The sequence below is a fragment of the Crotalus tigris genome, unplaced genomic scaffold, assembly GCF_016545835.1.
Source record: "Crotalus tigris isolate CLP2741 ecotype Arizona unplaced genomic scaffold, ASM1654583v1 scf7180000024370.6872682, whole genome shotgun sequence".
In the NCBI taxonomy this organism is placed as follows: Eukaryota; Metazoa; Chordata; class Lepidosauria; order Squamata; family Viperidae; genus Crotalus; species Crotalus tigris.
This window is the reverse complement of record NW_024100540.1, coordinates 2,415,106-2,441,152: the sequence shown is the minus strand read 5'-3', so window position 1 is coordinate 2,441,152 and position 26,047 is coordinate 2,415,106. Positions and strand designations below refer to the sequence as shown.

General features: G+C 36.7%; 2 protein-coding genes and 1 long non-coding RNA gene across 9 annotated transcripts in view; 1 reads left to right on the top strand and 2 right to left on the bottom strand.

The window, feature by feature from the left end:
- The window catches only part of LOC120301218 (SAP30 binding protein), a 42,423-nt gene extending 34,636 nt beyond the window's left edge, over positions 1 to 7,787 (bottom strand). Inside the window, exons 1-5 of one of the 2 annotated variants that reach the window (XM_039328129.1) lie at positions 7,554 to 7,676; positions 7,020 to 7,097; positions 6,314 to 6,424; positions 5,132 to 5,241; positions 2,439 to 2,486 (exon numbers count right to left, since the gene is read on the bottom strand). In XM_039328129.1, the coding sequence (XP_039184063.1) occupies positions 2,439 to 2,486; positions 5,132 to 5,241; positions 6,314 to 6,371 (216 nt within the window). In that variant the 5' untranslated portion in view covers positions 6,372 to 6,424; positions 7,020 to 7,097; positions 7,554 to 7,676. Of the gene's footprint in view, positions 1 to 2,438; positions 2,487 to 5,131; positions 5,242 to 6,313; positions 6,425 to 7,019; positions 7,098 to 7,553 lie in introns of both variants that reach the window. The other variant, XM_039328128.1, reaches the window with a different exon arrangement.
- Positions 7,788 to 7,791: 4 nt separating this feature from the next.
- RECQL5 (RecQ like helicase 5) overlaps positions 7,792 to 26,047 on the top strand; it is a 65,935-nt gene continuing 47,679 nt past the window's right edge. Inside the window, exons 1-8 of one of the 6 annotated variants that reach the window (XM_039328126.1) lie at positions 7,792 to 8,146; positions 8,884 to 9,090; positions 11,040 to 11,161; positions 11,728 to 12,246; positions 14,666 to 14,771; positions 15,900 to 16,011; positions 16,220 to 16,382; positions 19,051 to 19,133. In XM_039328126.1, the coding sequence (XP_039184060.1) occupies positions 8,970 to 9,090; positions 11,040 to 11,161; positions 11,728 to 12,246; positions 14,666 to 14,771; positions 15,900 to 16,011; positions 16,220 to 16,382; positions 19,051 to 19,133 (1,226 nt within the window). In that variant the 5' untranslated portion in view covers positions 7,792 to 8,146; positions 8,884 to 8,969. Of the gene's footprint in view, positions 9,091 to 11,039; positions 11,162 to 11,727; positions 12,247 to 14,665; positions 14,772 to 15,899; positions 16,012 to 16,219; positions 16,383 to 19,050; positions 19,134 to 26,047 lie in introns of all 6 variants that reach the window. The other 5 variants (XM_039328125.1, XM_039328123.1, XR_005554835.1 and 2 more) reach the window with 5 other exon arrangements.
- Positions 21,532 to 25,982, bottom strand: LOC120301220. The gene is made up of 2 exons (XR_005554836.1): positions 24,937 to 25,982; positions 21,532 to 22,224 (listed from the first exon to the last, which is right to left on the bottom strand). It is a non-coding gene; the product is annotated as an uncharacterized LOC120301220 (long non-coding RNA).

The window sequence follows — 26,047 nt, the reverse complement described above, 5'->3', positions numbered from 1 at the left end:
GAATGAAGCCAGCAGAATTATTACCGGATGCCTTAAACCTCAATATAAAATCTACCACCTAGCCGACATTGCCCCGCCTGCTGTTTGCAGAGAAGCAGCAGCATACAGAGAGAGACTCAAATCATCAATATCTAGACCAGTGGTTCTTAACCTTTTTGAAAGAATCGCCCCCTTGAGCCAATGAGGGAGTTGTCATCGCCCCCCTCCCCCAACATAAACTCTCAATCACAACATAGGAAATAATTCTTCAATTTATGCAAACCCTTTTTTTGTTTTCTTTAAAATTGTCATCAGGACATATCGATGGCAATAATTTATTTCCAGTCTTTTTTCCCATATCTCAACTGTGTGGAAATTTTTGCTGCCACCCATCACTTTATTCCCAAACTTCGTGATACATGTATTTCATTATTATCTTATTTATTCAAGACACTTTAATGTAATGACCACTGAAACAAAATTCAATTGCAAGAAAGTGAAATGCCCGAAAAGAAAAACAGTAACATTTAATGATTGAATTACAAGTGAAATTTAAGACACAAAAAGAAATATAAAAAGGATAGAGGCTGCTGTGCAACGTGCATAAAGATAAGCGATGCGTATTCACATATGTACGGTGTTCTATACCGAAACTAGCTGGAGGAACATTTGAAAACACAATTCAACTCACTAATAGCGAGCAATCTAATGTTTTTGTATGACAGATATGCAGCGATTCACTGTACGAAAAAGTCTCAAAAGTGTCCCCAAAACTTCTCACTCCATCGCCCCCATGTCGTCCTCTTTTTGTTCCTTTGGCCCCGCATCGCCCCTTTTTGTTCCATTGCCCCCCTGAAAAATGAAATCGCCCCCTGTGGGGCGATATCGCCCAGGTTAAGAACCACTGATCTAGACAACGCCCTCTCTATGGCCTACAACCAGCTCAACAGAGACTAAAGTCCAGGAAAAACTTCCGTAGGTTGAAAGAAGACTTTGAAGAATTTGAAAGCAGAGTGGACCAATGGAAAACTACAAAGAACCAACACTGGATGGAACCAGTGGAGGAACTGGGTTCTAGGTCTGACGAAAGCTGGGAATTATGGAAGTCGTTGAAAGAGACTGCGCAAAATCCAGACTCCCTGAACAAATGGGGTTATCTGGTTGCTTCTGCTCTTTGCAATTGTGGTGACATGCAGATAATACATATACAAACATACATATATACATAAATACATACATAAATACATACATACATGCATACCTGCCCTTTGTGCCCTGATCAGTGTACAATGAGAACCTCATGGCAGCATGACAGAACCCAATTAACGTTGCTAGTTTCTAGGCAAGATGTTTAATTTGTACATATTTTAATCTTGTATTTTACATTTTAAATGTTAGGTTATACAGACACCTTATTTTACTTGCGACACTTCTGACACGAATAAACACACAAAACCCATGCACTTTCCCTGACCCACACAATGCTTCTCACATACTCCCTTATACCCTTCCCAACCAGCACCTTTCACACACTCCTTGCACTTTCCCCAACCTGCGCAGCAACTCTCACACATCTCTTGTACCCCCTGACCTATGTGGTACTCTCTTGCAACTCTCACAGTTTCCCAGGCCCTCTCTCACAACTCTGCCATTGAGCATATTCTCTCCAATCCTATCACCCCTTTGCTTCTTTCCCCACCTTCCTGTAGGCCTGGTACTTGTAATTTCCTACCAGTTTCCCACTAACTTTGGTTATGGGAAGTTGTCTCACCTAATGACTGTGACATAGTTAACAATGGCAACTCTGACTGCAGAGATTGCTGTTGCGATGTGGTCATGCATCACTTTATTGATTAAAGTTCTGTTATTATAAATTGAAGAATATATATATATATATATAGTCTTATTGTTAACAACCCCAAATTAATCTCAAGCACTGCATGAACATCACCAATCACACTAAAGATGAAAATTTGGAAACAGATTCTTAATACAATTCCGTGAAACATATAAAACTCCTTTTCAGACATCTGCATTGTTTCTGACCATTAGTGTTAAGAGTCCATACAAAGCATAATATTCCATTACCTAATAATTAGCCAATCTCTGATACGGAAGATTAACTTAGTTACTCATATGTACTTTGTAGAAGGAGAAGTGTGGTGAGTCTATGGTAGGATCAAAGTTAGAAGTCTGGTAGCACTTTTTTTTTTATTAACCATAGTTGCATGTGATGAACCAAGTTGTAATTCACAAAATCTTATGTCTTTTAATAAAAGTCTGTTAGTCTGAAAAGCACTCTCTGAGTCCTCCCGACTTTTGTATCCATCTCAGGAGCCATCTCCCACTCCCCAAACAAGAGTTAGCTTGTCAAGAATAGAAGATACAGATGACTAACTAAATCACGCTATTATGCTTTGCAGTGTATTCCCATCCCATCATAATACTCTTCTAAATACCTTCAGATCATCAGCCTCAGGTTTTTCAGTCTCTGAATCGTCATCTTCCTATAAGACAAAGAATGTACAGAATTAAGCTTTAAATTGTCAGCAAGTTCTTGCATATTTGGCAAGGGACTTGCACTAAATAGCCTAATTTTGCTTTTTAATTCAGCTGGGTTGCTCTCTCAGCTTCTTTCTCAAACCCTGTTAAAACAGCCATTCAAGGAAAAGAAAATATAAATAAGTTAAGTTTACTTCTAAGAAGTCAGGGTAGATTCTAAGAACCCACACAATATTGGATTTCTTTTTTTTTTTTAAAGGCATTAAAAGTCAGCAGATAGGATAAATTTTTATGAGTTGAGATTTTTTTTTTGCTAATTTTATTCTAATAAATAAAGCAGGTTACATTAGGCAAACATGAGGACAACTAGCCAGGTTCCCACTTAATAACATAAAGAATCTTTGATTCTAGAGCCTCCAAAACAGTGTTTCAAGATGGTATAATGTGCATTCATAAGAAAACAATTGAAAATGTTGGATACAATGGAATGTGGGGTCCCTGGTGCCCTCTGAGCTTGATGGTTTCCTTGCATACAATGGAAAGAATGGAACAATGGACCAAAGAGTAGTATATAACTACTACCATAGCCCTGTATTATCGATCAATAGCATGCCCCAGGTTTTTCATTGCTAAACAATGGCCCTGAAATTCTGTAATGCATCTAGTTTAGAGTTCAACAATAGGTTACAGCCTCCACATTTATTATCACATCCACCTTATCTTTCTGAAACTGAAGTTGTTATCCAAGTTTCCCACCTAGATTCTACTTTAGGTACTTATTTCAAACTCAACATGAGATTAAATACTGAATTATCACAGATATAGGAATGCCCACAATAAAAAGGATCACTTAATTCTTTTGCTACCGTATTATGAAGAAATTATAAAAATTGCAAATATGCTTTCTTCAATATGAAGACTGAAATTATGGATACCATTATTTAAAATTAAGCTTAAAAGAATTTACAAAGATAAACAGCATTATGTCGTAATTTAATTTTAACTTATAGCTGCATGAAAGATCAATATTGGGAACATATGTGGTAGACGTTTGGGATGAGGTACCAATATTATATTATTAATACCCTGCTCTCCCTCTTATTGCTACCATCTGATCTAAGAGACATGGCAGGAATCCTGAACAGGTGTCCTGGATGTATCTTGATACAGATGAAGAAAAAAAAAATTAAGACAATAGTATACAGTAATAACCATCTGCATGAGGGGATATCAAAATAAACAGGATGGTAGACAGAGTGTGGCATTGCTGATTTTGAGCAAGTGTACTGATGTATACAGATGAGTGGGATTTGCATTGTGATGTTCAAATCTTTGTATTGTGATTTCAAATAGACCCCCATCTGCAGATGCTTTTGATAGCACTTGTAGGTTCTGCCAATCAGTGTAGAGATATACAATCTCACTCAGATGAACTGTGCTCCATTTATGAACTTATTCTGAGGTATTCATGCACTAGCATTATCCTGAATATTGGATGTTGTTATCAGCTATAAAGCAAGGTTTTTGTTTTTTTTGAAAAATGGATTTCCCATGCTTTAAATATCTTTGGGACTTATTTACATGGAAGGATGCTTCTTGAAATAAAAATTATGGTCAAATAACAATATATATTTATCCTACTACTCAGATTAGAGTCCCTTTATCTTCTCAAGAGGTCATCCATACATGTCATATTAAATTTCATTTTAAGAAGGAATCAGAAGTATTTTCAGGCCACTTATTTATAAAAATTATTTATATATCTAAATAATAGGTATTTGGAGATAATGCAAAACTGAATAGAGATACACATAAGAAAGGAAAAGTTATAGGAAAATATTGCTTCCTTCAAACTAGTAAAATGTATAGGAATTCTCATTTACAACCCCAGCTGAAAGGATAATCCATTATAAGAGGAAAATGTGTTTGGAAAATGGCACAGTATTTTGGTATAAATTATCATTTGAAACTCTGACAATTTTAAAATACTATTTGAAGACTTCTTTTAATTAATCAATTTATAGAGCTGCCCAACTCACAACTGCACCTCTTTTAGATTAAAAGCAAGAGAACAAAAATATGCCAAACCCATCCAAAGAGTTAAAAAAAAAAACACATCTCAGACTAATCAAAAGTTCATAGAATGAGCTCATCTAACATCCTGGCCAAAAAAGGAAATATTACCTAAAGTAAAAAAATGGAACAGAGTAGAGAAGCTACATTTTAAAAGCTTTGCAGGAATAATCAGCTCAAGCAATGCATGGGGTGGAAGAAATAATGATGTATTGGCTACTATCGTAAAATCATGTTATAGGTTATTTTTTTATCAATTTATGTATTTTTTACTTTTAGATTTTAGAATATAGAAATTTACTTCTAGAATATAGAATATAGAAACGTCAAGTGTACATCAACTATAAAAGGGATCATTCTATTTTTACATTAAGATTTGATCTTGCAAACAAAAAGGCATTGCCACTGAAGGAAGTTAGGGATAAGTAATGGGCTTTTTCATTTTATTTAAGCATTCCTCTAGCAATTCTGTGATAACTTCAAATACAATATATGTAAAGAAAAGCAACAAAGGCACAAAAGTTAATATTCCTATATTGCCATAGCAAGTTTGATTGCTATGTAATAAAATACCTACTGACTGTCTGCTGTTTTCATCATCGTCTTCATCATAACCATCCTCTTCTCCTTCCATTTTACTGAAGTCGTCTTCTCCATAGCTTTCTGACACCAAGCCAGCTTTTTCTTCTAGGCCATCCAAAGAAGGAAGAAAATGGTTAATAGTCATTTTGCAATCCGGCAGAAGATTGATACTGTTGTACAAATCACATATATAGATACACCTGCTGAAATAAATAAAACAACCCTGCTAAACAAGAAATATTATCTTTTACTTAAGTAACTTTTCTTCAGCCCCTCTAGTATAAGTTCTTTCTTGCTAACTGTCCAATAGAATATCAGGCATTAGTTCTACTATGTTTTACATATACCATGGTACTTAAAGGTGTGTGAACTTGTTTAAATATACAATATTTCTGCAGAAATATAACCTAAAACATGATCTGTTCACTATATAGATAAAGCTAAAGAGAACCCAATTAAACAAATGACTCCAAACATTGTAATTCATTTATTTACTGAGGAAAACTACAGACTTTTGTAGAGTGGCTAAAGTAAATGACCCTCTAGGACAGGGGTGTTAAACTGCCGGCCCGTGGGTGGGATGCGTCATGCCAAAACCGCGCCCATCCCATTGCCGGCAATGGAAAAAGTCATGATACGTTGCGACACGTCACATGACATTACAAGTTTGACATCCCTGTTCTAGGATTATCCATTCATTTGAAGGGGGAAATTAGAGTCAGGGGTTTCAATCAATGGGAGGATAATCAGGTGGGAGTGTGGAAGGTTTACGTTATTTAAAGAATGGAATTCTGAGTATTCCCTTTCAAAGTCTGATCTTTGCAATAGGGAAGTATGTTATGGTTCAAATGAGATTTTTTTGAGCATCTCCCAAAAACATTGTTGATTCTTACCAGGCTAGAAAATGTTGCAAAACTATTTCCAAAGAGTTTGGATTCTATCAGTTCACTCTCAGGTAGACTATGTGCAAATAAAGATAATTCAACACCACGATTACCCTCACCAGGAGTGGTTGATCAACTATGATCATACAAAAGGCAAGGTGTGTAATACTTCAGGAAGTCTCAAAGAAGCCCAGAGTAACAGAGTAAAAGGAACTAAAGGCCTTTTTTTGCACTGGTGAATGTCAGTGTTTGTGAAACCATCATCAGGAAAACACTGAACAACAATGGTGTACCTGGCAGGGTTGCAAGGAGAAAGCCATTACTCTCCAAACGAAGAAAATTGTTGTCCATCTACCATTTGCGAAAGACCAGCAGATAAACCAGAAGGCAACTGGAAGAATATTCTGTGCATAGATGAGACCAAAATAGAAATTTCTCTTGAATGAAAAAATTGTTTGGTGAAAGGAAAACACTGCATTTTAGTATAAGAACTTTATCCCATTTGTGAAACATGGTGGTGGCACTATCATCTTTTGGGCCAAGACAGCTCACCATCATTGATGAAACTATGAATTCTGAACCTGCTAGCAAATTCTACAGGAAAATATCAAGGTATCAATTTGTGAATAGAAGCTCAAAAGAAGTGGGTCATGCAGCAAGGCAATGATCCAAAATGCACAATTTGTATCACCAAAGAATGCTTAAAGTAGAAGAAAGTTAATGTGTGGAAATGGCCAAATCCTGACCTTAATCAAATTGTTATGGAAGGACATTTCATGGGAGGAAGCCCACCAACTTCCCTGAATTGAAGCTCCCCCATAAGGAGGAATGGCCTAAAATTCTTCCAAGCCAATATGCAGGACTGATCAATGGTTACTAAAAACTTTTAGTTGCAGTTATTGCTGTGTGTGGGGTGTGTGGGATGTGTGTGTGTGACATCAGTTACTGAAAGCAAAGGTTCCTTTTTCCCAATAAGTAATTGAATATGTTTTGACTCACTTGTTTAATTGGGTTCTCTTTATCCAGGTTTAAGATTGGTCGGGAGAACAGATCACATTTTAGGTCTTTTAAGCATCACTGTATATACAAAAACATACCAAGTCAAATGTCTGATATTTTATCTAACTAGTACGGTATGGTAGAACTCACACTGAAGAGGATGAAGAAAGCAGTCACTGTAAATAACTATTGGGTTAAAGTTAATTAACAGCGTAGCCAAATAAAAAGGGGCTTCATATTTTCAGAAAGGCACCTTTTCCCATAACCATCTGCCACAACACCCATCAGCCAAGAATACAGGGGCTTACAAACACTTTCGGGAAACGGAGGATGGAGGGAAGAGAAAGCTTCAACAAGGGAATAAAATCATTTAACATATCTTCCCTGAACACAACTCTAAGCCAAAGCCAACCAACCGTAATGCATTAGCACACCCAGCAAGCAGATTGGGAGTTATCCCGATCAGGTTCCAAAGAAGAAACGAGGCATGGCGTCTTATTAAACCCAACCAAACCGCTCCCCCCAAGGCCTTACCCGTCCCTCCTCCTCGATCGCTACCGGCCCCGCCGGCCTCGCTATCAGACTCGGGCTCGGAATCTTCCGCATAAACCGCCAAGGAAGATAGAACGCTTTTTTTCGCCGCCGCCGCCATCTTTCTTTTCGAACTCAGTTGAATTCTCTTCCGGCGCAAGAATATGGCGTCAGCGAAGCGCTCACCGGAACTACCGTCTTTCTTTTAGGGACCGCGATAGGTGCGGACTGATTTTTCCAGGGTATCTCCTTCGCTCAAAGTGGAGGAATTCGTGTACTGCTGGATCTCGTTCGAAACAGACGAAAAGAAGAGCATTTCCCCCCCGCCCCGCGTCCCGGCTCTTCAACGGCCTCTTACGTCATCAACTCGCGCTGAAGCGATGCCGATGCGAACCCAGATGCTGCCGGAAAATGAAGCCGTCTGAATTAACCGGGATTCTGGCAGCGGCTGCGCCTGCACTATGAGGCCTATGGCTCAAGAATATAGTTTCAGAGAGCTGGGAAGGAAGAAAGTATAATAGTTAGTTTGTGGATGCACTAAAATGTTTCCCCGCGGGGCCGCGGTCTCCGGTTTCGGTTTTCCTCAGATGGAAAAGGTTGGAGTGGCTTTACCTGGAGATTATTTTTATCCCGCCGAGTTTTAATCTCTATCCCCGGACAAGGATCTAAACTTTTCATCGTACCTCTTAAACCTGCTAGATTTTCTCTGGCAGATCTGCGTCAGAAAGTAATTTAAGAAAAGTGATAATAAGAAAGTCAGGAAATTTAAATTGGTCTCGGAGTCAGGTGTCGGTTAAATAGCAATTTGTTCTCCAAGCCTATCTTTTCCGAAGGCTAAATATTATATCGTGCGAAATTAAAAGATGCGTTTTGTGGAGCATTTTCTGAAGACTAACCTAAAAAAGCTAAGCAGAGTTGGCTTAGTACTTGCATGAACACCATTGATTTATCCCAAAACTATCGCCTAAACTGGGAACAAGAAAAACATCCTGAAACACATCTATTTCCCTATTGCTTGGAAAATCGAATGGCATTGAGCTCCACGTGAAAGAAACGAAGGTTGGGACACAGGGAGCTGCAAGGCAATAGAAGTAGTAGTACGTATAAAACAGTAATCTGCATTCCGAAAAAGCAAGAAAATAGTTAAATTTCTTGTGCCTAGGTTCTTTTAGTCTCTGGATTATAATCCAATGTATTTATAGTTTTGCTTTTTCTATAGGATAATGAATAGCAAGAACTCTTTTGTATTTTACTAAATCGGAGAATGGTGATGGTTGTGTAAAAACCATAAAGAAGATAGTATTATTGAAATAAATCTGTTATGCCTATACAGGTGATGGTTTGCAAGAAAAGAAAATAATTGCATGAAGGTCCTCTCTTTACCTCTACTTTGAATTATTCCTAGTATTGGCATTTAAGATGAGTAACAGTTCTTCCTCAAGATTGGAAGATAGAGTTCTGCAAACTCTGACAAAAGTTTTTGGATTTAACTCTTTCAAGACTTCATTGCAAGGAAGTGCAACTATGACTGTGGTGAAAGGTAAACTGCAAATACTTTTTATGACCGTATAAAATATTTTTAACATGTCATTCAAAGATTCCCAGCTTCCCAAAATATGGCAAGTATAACATTCTATTCCCTGCAACAATAAGAGAAAAACATACAGTGAAAAAGCTCTGAATATTATAAAAGACTTTTTTCTACTGCTGAAAATACAGAAAGTCTTTTAGCTTCATTATTACAATTGGAGATTTTCCTAGACTATCTCTTAAGATGAGTAATTGATCTTGGCCAAATCTGTAGTAAAAATTTATTTACCTGGGAATAAACCCCATTAAACAGACTGTTTTCTAAGGAAATGAATTGTCAGTTCCAAAGGTTATGCTAGCTGAGAAGTCATGTAAATGTATTACAAACCTAATAGATTTAGAGCAGGCGTGTCAAATTGCCGACCCAAGCCGGATGTGTCACGCCAAAACCACGCCCACCCCATTGCCGGAATTGGGGAAAAAGTTGGGATACATTGTGCAACGTCACATGGTGTCACGAGTTTGACATGCCTGATTTAGAGAATGCTTGGCTGGTGATGGATTTTACATCAATTTGGATGATGCTGACTTAGCTTTGTAAACTGAGATGTGATTTACTACTATCTATACTGAAAGTTTTCAGTTAACAGTAATTTCCCAATACATCCAAACTGAAGAGCTATGGACTGGAGTCAGATTTGGTCACCTAGAATGGAAATCAAATAAAATAAATCAAATAGAACTGTACAGGTAGTCCTCAACTTATGACCACATCGAGCCCAAAATTTATGTAGTTAAGAGAAAAATTTGTTAGGTATTTTTTGTCCCATTTTACAACTTGTCTTGCCACATTTATTAAGTGAATCATTGAAGTTAAATTAGTAACACAGTTGTTAAGTAAATCTGGCTTACCCATGATCTTTGCTTGTCAGAAGGTTGCAAAAGATAATCACATGATCCCAGGACACTGCAACCATCATAAATATGAACCAGCTGTCAAGTATCCAAATATAAATCGATCACCAGGCATGCTGCAATGGTCGTACCGTTGTAACTTTGAATGGTCATTAAATGAACTGCTGTAAGTTGAGGACTACCTGTAAATCATGACTATTTTTCTGACCCAAAAAATGAATCATTTCACCTTAATCCAACATGCTATTGACTGGGAAACCCAGTACCTCTAGTTCTTTCAGCCTATCTGGAATTAAAGCAAATAGAAATCCAGTCCCATCCGTCACCCAGAAAAGGAACAGCTGCAAAGAGCTTGTTCTCCTCACCATGACATTCTGCTCCATCTTCCATTTGCCCTGCAGCTGCAATACCAAAAGAGCACGTTGTGCCAAAAATCTGGGAGCTGATAGTGTGCATGCATGCAGGGCTTTTTGAACAATGAGTTGTTTTCTTGTAAAAGCAATTTATTATATGCAAATTCAAATAGTTCCAGTTATATTTGAATAATTTCATAGGCATCCCATGTAAGAGTGAACTGTATGGACACATTTTAACAACATCAGTGATTTAAGACATTTTCATTGCTAAGGGGCTTTGTGGCCTTTTGATGGCCAATTTAGAGCCCTATTTAAATAATATCTGGGTATATAATACCATTTTACATATCTAGGTATATAATCCCAGAATCCACTCATTAAACTTAATCTATGGTATCTTTTTCCTGGACTCGGACTGAAAAAAATTGGATTCTTCTAGTGAATAGCAGAAAGTCAAGCTCACACTGATCTAAAGCATTTCTTCTAAATCATTTTCATAGTACACCTAGCTTTAATATGTTTTACTACAGGGTATTGCCTCGGTAGTGTTGTGCTTATATGGATATATGTAAGATTTGATATCCTATGCACAGCCTGGGAAAAAAATGTTCTGGTCTTCAAAACAGAATCTGGAGACACTTGTAAAATAAAAAAAAGAGCTTTGAACGTTTTGTTGTTGCTTTTGCAGGGGAAAAGGATGTGTTTATATGTATGCCAACAGGAGCAGGGAAATCCCTGTGTTTTCAGCTTCCAGCAGTTTTGGCAACAGGCATCACCATAGTGATTTCACCATTAATTTCGCTTATTCAGGTATCTTCTACAATTATGTAAAAGAAGAAATATGCTTTAAATAGAAAATATGTTTTAAAATCTGCCTTTTCCGAAGAGCTTGTTAGCTTAATTCAGATCAGTAACTACAGATTATTGTATAATTCAGTCTCATAAGTGAAAGTAATTGGAATTCTGGAATTAGCATTTTCTTTCGCCTTCAGGTATTCCTACAGTGAGATTATGTATGTAATTGTTCTGAATTATCTTTTTGTATCAAACTTTTGAGGTGTTTAGAAATTTCATATAAATAAGCATTCAAGGAATTCATTATTTCTAATCTTTGTTACCATGTCAGATGATACTCATTGTCATCTTTCTTTAATCAACTTGTTTAATTAAATAGAGGCAAATCAAATAGTGTATGTAATTTCAACCATTTTAATTTAAAGAATGCTCGTTAAGGACCTAAAATTAAAAAAAAATCTCACGTGTAGTAAATGTGTTTGAAAATTCTAAATATAGTTAGATGATCATAAATGTCTTCATACTGCAGCAGTTTGCTGGTCAGATTCTTTCTGTAAAACTACCTTTCTCTTTTCTCATAGGATCAAGTAGATCATTTGCTCTCTCTCAAAGTCAGAGTGAGCTCTTTTAATTCCAAGATGTCCGCTCAGGAGAGAAAAGCCATCCTTGCTGACTTGACAAGCGACCATCCTAAGATAAAGCTGCTGTACATCACTCCAGAGATGGCAGCTTCTGCTTCTTTTCGGCCCTCCTTGGAGCGTCTAATGTCTCAAAAGCTTATCTCTTACCTGGTGGTTGATGAAGCTCACTGTGTTTCCCAGTGGGGGCATGACTTCCGCCCAGACTACCTGCATCTTGGCTCCTTGCGTTGTCGCATGCCCAATATACCCTGCCTGGCCCTGACAGCCACAGCTACGAAGCAAGTTCAGGAAGATATTATAGCCCTGCTCAAGCTAAAGCAGCCTGTGGCTACTTTCAGGACACCTTGCTTCAGGCCCAATCTATTCTATGATGTGCAGTATAAAGACCTTATAGCAGATCCCTATGAAAATCTGAAGGATTTCTGTCTGAAGTCTCTTGGACGGCAGAATGAATTAGGGGTGAGTGTTTTTTTTTTTTTAAAGAAAGTTATTTGTGGTTTATTGGTCTGAGGGAACGTTCAACTAACATGATAAGACAAAATTTGGATTTCCTTTGCTACTTGTTTAGAGAGATGAACTCCCTAATGGAACATACATGAGAGATCATATGCATCTATTAAGAGATAATTTTTCCAGATAAAAATTAGGAACTTAGTTGGGAAATATACATGGAGCTTCATGGCTCATATCAATATTTAATTTAGGTTCAAAAGTATATAGTTCATTCAAAAGTATACTCGGGGTTTATTTCTGAGTAGACATGCGTAGGATAATTCTGTTGAAGTCACTTTTTTTTTCCAGAAAAACAAATGATAGAGTAGTATTACAGAAAAAATAATTATGTACAGGTAGTCATCAACTTACAACAGTTCATTTAGTAACCGTTCAAAGTTACAACGGCGCTGAAAAAAGTGACTTATGAACATTTTTCACACAACTCTTCCATCATCCCCATGATCATGTGATCAAAATTCAGATGCTTGGCAACTGGTTCATACTTATGACCATTGCTGTGTCCCAAAGTCACGTGATCACCTCTTGCGACCTTTTGACAAGCAAAGTCAATGGGGAAGCCAGATTCACTTCACAACTAGGTTCCTAACTTATCAACGGCATTGATTCACTTAACCAATTTTGCAAAATTTACTTAGCAACTGTCTCACTTAGCAACAGGAATTTTGGGCTCAGTTGTGGTTGTAAATCGAGGATTACCTCTATGTCCAGGAAGGGAAGCTGTGATCCTCTGAATTTTATTCAGCGCTAAATCTCAACAGCCCTCAGCATTGCTCACATTAACTTAAGCTATTGGAAGAGTTTATTTTGCAGTGTATGGAGAACCATAATCCCACTCTTGCAATATTACTTATAAATATGCATGAATAAAGGAGGGATATAAATAAATAAGTACGTAGGTGTTATGTATCCAAAAGCTTCAAAAGAAAGAATCCAAAATCTTCAGATTTAATTTAGCAAGTATGAACTTTTCAACAGCACATTTGAATTCTGGATTAGTTTAGCAGAGTCAGATCAGAGCAAAAGGACAGTACATGAAACTGCAGATTATGTAAATATTATGTAGGAATATAAGATTATATAAACTTACATAAGTTCTGTAGAATCCTAGCTTATTGTGGAGTAAATATAACCTGTGTCACCACATGGGAAATTGGATAAATATAATATTAATTTATTCTTTTTCCATAAGGTGACACAGGTACAGTCTATTGATTTTTTTAAAAAAAGAAAGCTATGGTTATTTTTTAAGTCAGTGAGGCATTGGGGTTAACGCTGTTGATCTCAAGTTCGTATCCAGGATCAGTCATAGACATTCTTGGGCCACTCACTGTTTCTTAACCCAGTATGCCCCACAGAATACATCAGAGAAAAGGATGCTATGTATGTTATCTTGAGCTCCCAGAGGAAAAGCAGGATATAAGTCTAATAGTATATACTAAAAAAAAAATACTAAATTAAAAAAAGTTGTGTTTTACAAGTTGGGCAGCCAAATAAATCTTTGAAATAAATAAACATCTAAAAAAAAATCTTTTGAAGGTACAACTTTCAGTTTCCTCTGCATATGTGTAAATTTATAGATCTGTAGTTCAAACTGCAACATCAGTTTAAGGGCACATCACCTTTAGTCTGTAGTACTTTTGTCTGTTTAGTTAAAATATTTGTATGCAGTGGTTGTCTCCAAGGACTAAGGATAAATACCATTTATTTAGTCTTGTTATAATTTTGAATGGTCACTGAATGAATCTTTAGATCTGTAGTTTAGAAAACATAGGTATTTCTAGAAACTCCTTCTGTCACATTTGGCATCACTGAAGATTGCCGAACTTTCTATTAAAGTCGACATAAGAAGTAAAGAGGGAAGAATGGTTTATGTGAGGTAATAGAGAGGAAAGAATATTGCCATAGAGAACTGAGAATTGACCTTTTATAATCAGGAGTGGGAAACTGTGGCCCTTTTATGACTTATGGACTTCTGACTCCCAGAATTGCTGGGAGTTGGAAGTTCATAAATGATCAAGGGGCCATAGTTCTCCACCTCTGATCTATATGGATGCTTGGAGTCAGAGAAAATAAATATTGTCCACTGGTAGTCTCTTTGGGCTTGACTGTTCAGTGTACCAGATACTGTTCAGACTTTTGTATAAGTTCTGCTTCTATTTGGAAAAAGGAAAATCAAAAGGTTCACGAGAAAATGAACATTTAAAGTCATACGTTGGTTTCTGTATAAAATATGTCAAGTGTTAACCCTAAGCCAAGCCTATGAAAACTTCTCTCTTAGTACCCCATATCTGTAGCTTAAGTATTTATTGTTGCATTTCCATATGATGCTAATGTTAGCTTCCTTCTCTTTTCTTCTGTGCAGGGGTATCCTGGCTGTGGAATTATCTACTGCAGGATGAGAGACGCTTGTGAGCAAGTGTCTATTCAACTAAGCAATAGGGGAGTAAAAGCCAAGGCATATCATGCAGGTAATGAAAACTGTTTCTTTCCACTCCAAGCAATTATTTAGTGTGCAAAAAAAAAAATATTTCTTTATTCTGGTGTTAAAAAGGACTCGTCATAAAATGCAGAGACCACAAATTCTGATTCTTCTCTCCCTGCTTTTTAATTTTTTGGGCAACATTCACACATCACATTTTCTGAGTAGAGACCTTCCCAAGACAAAGGTACTGCTCACTGCATTAAAATTAATAAATGAAGTTTTTTAATGATTTTAATGTCCATATGATCCGGTCTTACTATCTGAGGTCTGCCTGTCTTCGTGGATGTTGGGGACTAAATCTTGATGATTCTAGTGTACAAGTAGTCTTCAACATATAACAGCTTGTATAATGACCAAAGTTACAATGGCATTGAAAAAAGTGAGTTCTGACCGTTTTTCACACTTATTCACATTGTAGCAGCCCCATGGTCACTTGACCAGAATTCGGATGCTTGGCAACTGCTTTGTATTTATAATGGTTACAATGTCCCAGGGTCACGTGATCTCTTTTGCAACAAGCAATGTCCATGGAGAAGCCGGATTCACTGTTACTAATTTAACAACTGCTGTGATTCACTTAACAAATGTGGCAAGAAAGGTCGTAAAATGGGGCAAAAGTCACTTAACAAATGTCTCACTTAGCAACAGAAATTTTGGGATCAATTCTGGTCATAAGTCAAGGACCACCTATATCTTAAGAGGAGGGCAACAGTTTGGGAGTGAGGACTGCCCTGGATAGGATAATCAACTCCGCAAGGGACAGGCTCAAGATTTTCAAAATCTGTATTAGCTGCCTCTTAAAGAGGTAAGAAATGCTCTGCTCAGATTAGGTGAGGTGCCCAAAGTGAGGTTTGAGCTTATAGATTGATTGGAGATTTACCACTAGCCTGAAGATCAGTTCTTTTTCATGTCAGGTTTATTGCCTTTCATTTTTTACTCTTCTGTTCGTTTCTTGAGATAAAAGTGAGTCAGGTTTGATGACCCATCTACAGTCTATAAGATGCTGTTCCAACATGTATTTCATGACATATAAATGTAAGAAAAGATGAATAAATGGCTGGATAAAGACAAAGTCTGCTGATATTATACTATTGTCCTTTGTTTTTTCTTTAAGGGCTGAAGCTGATAGAGCGAACCTCAATTCAAAATGAATGGATGGAGGAAAAATTTCCAGTTATTGTTGCTACTATCAGTTTTGGAATGGGAGTCGACAAACCCAATGTCAGGTGCGTGCAAAATGATCACTGATATTGTGCTTTCAATATCAGGAAATATATGCCTTTGTTTCTTTTTATTTAGGGACAGGAGGGAAAAAAAGGAATTGTAAACTGGCCTACATTTATTGTTGTTGTTATGTTGGTCTTTAATATGGACGTATTTTTAAACTTTTAGATGAAGCTCATGTAAAGAGTTTTATTGGTTTACATCATGCAGATTTGTTGCACACTGGAATATTTCAAAATCGATGGCTGCATATTACCAAGAATCAGGAAGGGCAGGGAGAGATGGGAATCCATCAAGCTGTCGCCTTTATTACTCTCAAACTGATAGAGAACAAATCTGCTTTCTCATCAGGAAAGAAATTACTACGCTTCAGGTAGGGGCCTTGTGTGGTATGGCTTAAGTGATTTTTTTTTCTTTGCCAAATCAACTCATAATTAATAATCCTTCGTTTACTCTGTATTATAGTTTACATTTCAATGCTCACAAAAGCAAGTTTAATTTTGTATTTGAATAAAGCAGGTAAGATACATCTTAATATGTATTTTACTGCTTCCTATTTGTGAAGGAGACATGTTATGTTCGTTAATATGCAGACAGATTATTACTAGTAACTTGCAGGCTACATCAGAAATAAGGAAGCCTTCTCAAACTTGCCGTTCACTCTTTTTATATACCTCTTCTGTTCTACTCACACGTAATACGTTGCAACCCACAATGGGTTTTTTTGAGGCACAAAATTTTCATATTGTACAGGCTCTGCCCCTTGATACCACTATTGTCCATATTCCCTCCAAAATCAGATTGTTGCCTTTTTTAGCAATGATCTCACCAGTTGTAATTTATTCCTTATTCTGCACTTGAATATAGACAGCATCTTTCATCTTTCTTTAAGTTCTATCAATTTCTTCAATAAACTAGTCCTTCAGTCGTTGCACAGAGTAGGGTCTAGGAGTTTGATGTTTATTTACAACTTGGGCAAGTTCCCCACATTTTACTATATCTAAGATACACATGATCTCACAAACGTAGAGGAGGTAAAGCCTTAGTAACCCCGCCCCCTATTATAATGTTACACTCTGTTTTCTTATCTATATTTCAGTTGTTCATACATATCTCCCCAGTCATTTTGTGAATTTAACAAAATACTAGATGCTGGTAATGTTTACAAACATTACCAAATGTTTACAAACATTTCCCATCAGTAATTATGCTGTTGACTTTTTGTCCAAATAGAATTTATTTTGTAAGCTCAAAGACACAAATAAAAATCAGAACCATCCAGCTTCTCTAATATTCTGTTTGCAGTCTATATAATTGTTTCTACCATCCCATTTAAATTGGCACAAGACAGGTACACTTGCCAATAATACTTTCAATTCATTTAAATACATCTTATATATCGGCATCCAGGGAAATTCCATGTCCTATAACATCAGCTACTTTAATGGAGTTTTCAGAGTAGAACAAATTTTGCTCAATAATTAGCCATACCTAAAAATTGTTGAAGGTTTATTCTTTGGGTTTGGCATGCTAACAATAGCTTCAGTCTTGATTTTAAACCAGATCAGTCTATGTCAATTTTCAACTTTTGCCTATTTAACTTCAGATGGCTTACCTCACACCATTCCAGAACCTTGTTCCTGTTTATCCTGATCCTATATCAATATATCTTCAATGAACAATACATTTTCTAAACCTTCCAGAATTTGTAGCTCAGTACAGAGTTTCATATACCTCTGAAGCTGAAGAGATATCAAATGAATTGGTACCTTCCAAAAGGTACATTGACTATACACAACTTAGAATGTCTGTCATCTAACTGAATTTTCCAGAATTCATTGCTTGATTTAGGACAACAAACATTTGGTCTCCCACTAAATTAGTTAGTTGCATAATCGCCCAACCTGGTAAGAATATGCTAAAAAAATTATGGGGGCATTAATACCTCCCTTTTGTTTCCTTGTTAACATTCTTTTATGGTACACAGTGATTTTCAGATTTCTCAAGAACATTTACAGGTTCTGCTTTTCAGACTACTTATCTTCAGATTAGAATGCATTAAAGACTTATGTTATTTCCTCCCTAGCAACATGCATAATGAAGCTGCCTGTGGTTTCTCATTCTTTTTGTTGGCTCTACTTCCACACAATAAAGCTCAAATACTGCTTTGTTCCCATTTTCTCCAGGTTTTTTGTACATTTCCCAAAAAGCATAACTGTAGGCTACTGCTGGTCCATGGCTGCATGGTATTATCCATTTTTTTTCTCTGTTGATTTCTTACATATGTTTTATTCCTTAGCACAACAAACATAGAAAATACACAGAAAGACAAATTCAAATAGGGAGATGGGTTCTACCCTTGCAAAAGTAAAGAGCCACATGCACACACATCTGGCTCCTCTTATTTACTCACAAGTAATGTGTTGCAATTGATAATAATACTGAGAAAAAAAATGTGAGAAGGCTTATTTTGCTGCATTCTTATATGAAGGAGAGGTATACCCATAAAGATTATGGTTTCAAATTACTGCAATACTTTTACAGGATTTAAATAAAATGCATGTTTGTTTGCAGCATCGTTATGCACCTAAAACTAATGGGACATTATTGTGACTACCGTATATTCCGGCGTATAAGGCGACTGGGCGTATAAGGCGACTGGGCGTATAAGACAACCCCCAACTTTTGAGAAGATTTTCAGGGTTTAGAAAGTCGTCTTATACGCCAGAAAATACAGTACAATATTGAATTTCTGTTTATAGATGAGCACAATAGGAGCTCCATTCCTTTGCTGCTAGAAAGCTTTGTTCTATTAGTGTTTATTTCTGTAAAAAAAAAAATAGGGCTGGCCAGTAGGGGGCAGATTGGTTTTAAATTCAGAGAACAGCTACCCGTATATTCCTGCATATAAAACGACCCCCGACTTTTGAGATTTTCAGGGTTTAGAAAGTCGTCTTATACGCTGGAAAATATGGTAAATGGTTTTTCGAATTCAATGCTTCAGGACATAGATTTATTTATTCAGTTTTATGTTTCCTCAGGAGAAACGAGGTTCCTTGAAGGAGTCTGATAAAGCTGTGATGAAAGCCTTTGAGGCCATGGTCGCCTTCTCTGAAAATCTTGTGTAAGTATGGATGGGTACTCAGATGGTTGGTAAATGTCTATTGGCCTTTGGAGGTTCTTTTCTATGCTACAGATATATTTATAGATATAATGTAGTAATTTTATTATTTGATAAGATGGGCAGGGCTAAGGTGTGTTCTTTCAGTTTTTTCTTCAGAAGATCTGTGGAAAACCTGCCTTCTATATTACCATTTTTGGGAACCTTCTCTTCTTTGAAAAAAAAGGTGTGAAGCCTAACAGCTTGAGGATGAAAAATTAAATAGGATGCTTCATGGTTACTGATGTCCTTGTGTAAAATAGGAGCTGCAATATTCAGTAATTAGTGTAGAAATTACAACCTGTGCAAAAATAGATTCTATATTTAAAATAAATTGTGCTGTTAGAGTCATGAGGAACTTACTTTTGTAGCAAGACAGTAATGTATAGGTGCTAAATATAGGAGAATATAGGTTTGTATGTAGCCTAGTGTGCCATTGCTGGATTTCTAGAGGGCATTTAATGTATTATAACACAGATAGATGCCAGGCAATAATAGACAGGACTGTAGGTCATGTGTGGGTAGAGAAGAGATATTTTCTTACATAGTTTTGGTGGCTGTAATTGAAGGTTGAGGGCTGTAATAAAGAGGTTCAAAAGCTTTCTCTGGATGTACCTTCATTCAGCTGAAGAAACATCATGATCAGTGCTATCAAATATTTAACAAATCGCAGTCATTTACCGAGTGCTAGTTTGTTAACTTCATCCATATTATGGTATAATAAGAATAAAAACTCAAGACTTTGTGTTTATATGGTTGTATTTGCACAGTTGTTTTGGCAATTGTTTGTGCTTGCCATTGGTTTGTTCCAGGATTTTTTTTTTCAACTTTCCGATCTAGTCTACAGCTTCAAGTTTCAATAGAAGAGAATGTATGTAGCTTGAAGTTGAACTATGGAGTCCTAGGTGCTCTGTAAGCTTGCTTATTGGCTTGCAGATGTTTCATTACCACATAGGTAAATCATCAGTGCTCAAACAGTGGCACAGATGATATTCCCTAGTTAGGTAATGACATGTTTGCAAGCAACAACCAAATTCAAAGACTCTCAAGAACTCCACAGCTTCCAATTTCCTGGTAGTTCTCCATCCAAATGCTGACCAGGTTTTATACTGTTTTGCTTTTTTCAAGATCAGCCCAAGTTGCCTAAATGATGGTAACTGTTGTGGTAGAATACAAGAAGATAATAAAATTTTGTTTACATTATTCTTGCATAATTCTCATTGCTCATGGGTACTACAGTGTCATTTCATATATTTATTTACCTGCATTCCAGTGTTGAATAAGAATTGTAAGGTGAGCTGATGTATTCTGAAATAAATTATTTTTTTATGGGGGTGTGTGTTGCTACCTAAACCTTGGAATAGTGGAGGTTTATTTGTAAAGCTATTGGAGTTTCATATATTTTGTATGTTTTCTTCCAGAGTTTAAAGTAGAATATGATTCTGTATTCACTTTACCTTTTTTAAGATAGGTTTAAATAAAAGTAGGAAATATAATATCTGGGCAACATTGCTCAATAGTTTGGGGCCAATTATAGACATGATATCCCTGGTTTTAGTTAGGTGTTATGCTTACTCTGCTTGAAACGAATAGATTTTTCATAAACACGTAGAAAAGACAATTGAAAAAGATTTTTCATACATGTAGAAAAAACAGTATAAAGCAAATTGTCCTTCAGGGACTTGGACTGACCCTTAGCTAAGTACTTTTCATTAGGGCAATGATTTGAATTAAGAGCATATCTGAATCAGCAGCTTTCTGTGTGTGTACTTCACACCTGTTAGGAACACTTTGAAGCAACTGCATCTTTTCCTAGGGCCACACAGCTGCCTTCTACAGCTGGCATGCAAACCCAGGAAAATTCACATTTGGCTTAAGGTATTTTTGGCCATTGGTACAAGTATCTTCATCTGTGGGTCAAATGACATATCTTTTGAATTGTTGCCCAACTCTAGCTTATGGCAGTTGCCTGAATTCAGGTGAGAATAGAGATTACTCTCATAACATATTTTATCTTATCTCTGGCTGCTTCAGGTCATTTTTTTCTCCTATTCTTGAGTTGTTCTAGGTTACATATTGGTTAGAATAATATTGGATATGTAGATTTGGGTACATATTGAATGAGTGACAATTGGGGCCCATTAGAATGAGAAGGTTTTCATTGTTTCTTATGGAAATTCTAACTATCCATAATGGCTCCAAATAGTTGGTAAAAATTTTCATGAAATCAACATTCACATGTGTTACTCAGATGTAGCATCCAAGTATCCATGGCAAGCCATCGTGTGCATGTAGGAATTTGTACTTAAGTTGTATGAAAAAATATTACAGCATATCTACTTGGATAACAGAGTAAATTGTATAAAGGGTTAGGGCTATTCTTTATTTTGAATAACAATTCGATTTTTTTTTGTTCATAACATTGATTTTAGATGTAACAAATGCTGTAAGTAGGCCAACGGTCAGGTCCTTTCGTACATAAAAAGTTTGCTAGAAAAAAAAGTTAAGTAGATGATCTTCAGAAAAATTAGACATAATCTGAAGTATTGTATTAAAACTGGCCTTTTGAATGATTAAATGTAGATTTCTGAGATCACAGCTATTTCTTGTTCAGGTTTCCATTGCTAACAGACACCATCTTTGAATCAAAGACACAACAGAAACATGGTTGCTTGATGCAAACTTCACTTGGAGTCAGCCCTCAGATGGTAGTTGGTTTTGTGCTTTAGCAGCACCAGTTTCTTCTCTTGATACATTCATTTCTAAACTCAAAAGATAAACAGCAAGAAGAAGAAGCTCTTTATACTGCTCAGTCACTCTAGTTCCAATTCCGTAAAGGCAAGTGATCTGATGATTTACTCAGAACTTAGTTTTTTCTTTGAGTTGAGCAGCAGCCAAAGATCACAGCAAACAAAATGAGGACAATGATGATAGTGACAAATGAAACCATCACCACCAGTCCCCCAAGAACCCAATCATCCGTCAGAATCCGTGTTTTCATGTCTTCTAAAAATTGAAAAGCTGCTTGCTTTGCATTTGCCATTGTCTCCAGGCCCTGAAGAATGCAGGAAATGAAATGTGTATGTACACTTATTTAATTGACAATGTTTTAAAAAAAAATCTCCAGTCAAAGTTATTTCCAGGCTAGCAATTCTCAAACAATACAGGTAGTCCTTGACTTATGACCAGTTGCTTAGCGACTGTTCAAAGTTACAATGGACCTAACTTCAGGCTACGTATGGCCCAGATTCTAACTTCCGGCAGTCAAAGCCCCTCATTGGTTATGTGACCAAACTTTGGGCACTTGGCAACATGGCCGCTTTTCCAGCCATTTACAGGTTCCTGCAGTCACATGACTGCATTTTACAATGGTTTTTGCCAAAAAATGGCACTTACATCCAGTTTTCAGCAAAAACTGGTTTGCTTAATGATTGCAGTGTTCGCTTAACAACTGCAGAATTTGCACTTATAGCCACAGTGTTCATTTAACGACCGCTGCAAAAAATGTAAAATCGGGTCAGTCATGTGACTCATCTATTTTGCAACAATAACGGGCAGGCTCTATTACGGTCATGTATCAGGGACTACCTGTAGAAGTTCTTAGAGATGTCTCTAGGAATAAGGTCACTAGATACTATTCCCCACAACAAAGAGAAGCAGAGATGGTTAAATTGGTTTTTTTTATCCAAAGAAGAGAATATATTTAATTTTGTTTCTATTTGGAAATTGCTTCTGGATTTTGTGCTTGCAGTGTGTGTGTGTGGGGGGGGGGGGAAATATGAAACTTTGATTTTGTTTTTGCTGATTAGATAAGTTTGTTGCTATAGAAATGGCTAGTATATGCTGTTGTGTAAAATAAAAAGTTGAGGTTGTAATGTTATCTTCTACTGTGCTGAAGAGAGTTGGAAGTCGATGCCTTTTTTTTAATTTTCCCTCTTTATTCCATATTTTCTCTTTTCCCCTCCCCCCCCCAGTTTCCTATTACTTTTTAAAAATTCTCTTTGTATTTTATACTTAAAAAATGTATGGGGAAAAATGGAATAAGATTACTCAATAGAGATAGTTCTTGACTAGCAACCAAAATTGGGACTGGAATTTTGTTTGTTGAGCCAAATAGTCATTAAGCAAGATGCCCATGTGATCCCTTTGCTCAGTGGCCGCATTCTGGGCTCTCCCAGTTGCAGTCAATAAGTGATTCCGTGGGTCGTTAACTGGGGTGCAGACTGCCTCAGGTGGTGGGGAAGGTATATTGCCTACCAGCACATGAAAATTAGCTGCAGGCTGGGAGGCCCTTACCTTCTTCCCACTCAGTTACACCTGGGAGGCCCAGGTTCTCTCCCCGCCCCACCACACTAGGGTCCATATATCTTTGCATTCTTCCGCAACTACGGACATGTGCACCCAGCCTATGCAAGGCACAGCCTTCCTACCAGGGCCTCCTTGTGCCATTCTGCAAGTGGGCTCCATTCTCGCAATGGTTTGGAAGGCTCCTTCTGCAAATCACATAATTTGGAGGAGGAGCTTCTGAATGACTGCAAGAATGATCACGTTTGCTAGGCTAGGAAGGGTAGGAAGCTAGCAAATATTGTCATCCTGAAGGCCTGTCATGTTTTGCCAACAGTCTCCTTCTGACAGCCAGGATATTTAATCTTATTACTTATCACATTCCCAGTTAAGCTGCCGAACATGTCGCCCCATAATATTGTAGTGATCACAACATACCGTATATGTTAAAATAGACTAAGGAAAAAATGAATTGAAGTACTGTTCTGATTGCTTCCTAATATGGACATGTCTGATATAGACTGGCAAAAGTTGATTGGCTGCTAACAAAGCTCTGCTACTATTTAAACATAATGTGAACACAGGCTAACTGGAATTTCACATTGCGCTAAGCAATAATGTGTCTGTTTTTGGCTTAACCCATCCAATTCTGGTTTATTTAAAAAACATGTTTAAACCAACTATGACTTAGTATAAATCAGGCATTGTGATGTGTACTAGGATGTCTGGACAATCCAGCTATTTTTTACCTTTCCTGCGATTAACAATAGTGATATTGCTGGGCATAAATTTTTCTGTGTCTCACAAATGTTAGTATTCTACCTTTCAAATAGAATTTTCTCATATTTAGCATTTCACTTTTTAAGTGACATGGCTAATTATCTTAGTGTGAAATGTCATTTTAAAAAAATGCAACATGTTAAAGCTATTTTCACCTTTAAAGTAATTCCCCTGATTTGTTTTCATTGAAAGTACCGTATATATGAATTATGCATTGAATCAGCAAATGTAAAGACTGAAAATTAAACATTAGCTGGATTCAGCCTGTTTATATTTAGTCTTGCTTTCCAAATTTTGCCTTAAATCTGGTTTGGATTGAAAGGGGCAAGAAAAATAATTTCTCTATTATAGGGACAAACTCAGTTTGAATGTTTGAAACATTGCCATTTATCTGCATATTAGTAACTCCATTTATCTGAAGCATCCTTATAGCATTACACATTTGATTTTGAAAGGATCTTTTATTTATTACTGCATTCAGCCAGACTAATACAGATAGAAGCAAGAAAAAAAAACTTTTCTAAAAATTCATTTGTGAGCCTTTAGGACTTTTTGTAATCCCAGAAGCATTTCCTATAGAATGATGACAACTTTGCCAAAAGCAATCGCTTCAACTCCCAAATCCTTATAAAACAGCTATTTAGTTGTAATAGTTTTAATATACTTTGAGAATACAAAAGCAAAAGAATGACTCTGTTCTTACCTTTGTGTAGATTTTTTCTGTGCTGTATTGATTTGCTTCTGTGAAAATCTTATCAAATGCACTCTTGTCTGCTAGAAGACCTTATTTCACTTACGTGAATTACAAATACAGAATATCTAATATGGGTATTTATTCTTTAGTAAATCATTAACACACCAACAGATTATTTCTCCTCCAATACAGAAGTTTCTAGGGGACAGGTGTATCTGCAGTTCTGTTACGAATACTGATGAATTTATTTTCAGCATGATTAATCCACCTCCAAAACTGAGTAGTTACGTGAATCTGGCTTCCCCATTGACTTTGCATGTTAGGAGATCGTAAAAGGGGATCACATGACCTCCCCGGGACACTGTAACTGTCATAAATATGAACTAGTAGCCAAGCAACCGAATTTTGATCATGTGACTACAGGGATGCTGCAACGGTCATGTGAAAAACGGTCACAAGTCACTTTTTTCCAGTGATACTGTAACTCATTAACTGTTGTAAGTCGAACATTATATTTCTGGATTTACTTTTAGTCCCTTTCCTAGATATTTGCAAGGGTCCATTTACTATTGCAGGAGTATCTGACATTTTGGATGAAGTTTCTTTTCTGCACAATTCTTGATAATTCAAAAGCATAATTAGGAGTGGCTTTTGATTTTATTTTTGTAAAACTATATAGTATTCCACATACTTTATAGCGTTCAGGGGAAATTCTGCTGTCTATTCTTTTGCATTTATTAAATTAGCCAAAAATCAAATAAAACTTTGGTAATTGAAAATCTGGGCATGTAAGGCTGTAGTTTCTATTTAAGGCTACATTAGAATACAATATAAGTGAGTAAAATGTTAATATAGAAATTTTGGATAGATTGAGTTATGGAAGCTAATCTTAGAAAAAAATCTGCATTTGGGAATTTGCATTCTTGAAAAAACTCAAGTACTTTGGCCACCTAATGAGAAGGAAGGATTCACTGGAGAAGAGCCTAATGCTGGGAAAGATTGAGGGCAATAGAAGAAGGGGACGACAGAGAATGAGATGGCTGGATGGAGTCACTGAAGCAGTAGGTGTGAATTTAAATGGACTCCAGAAGATGGTAGAGGACAGGAAGACCTGGAGGAA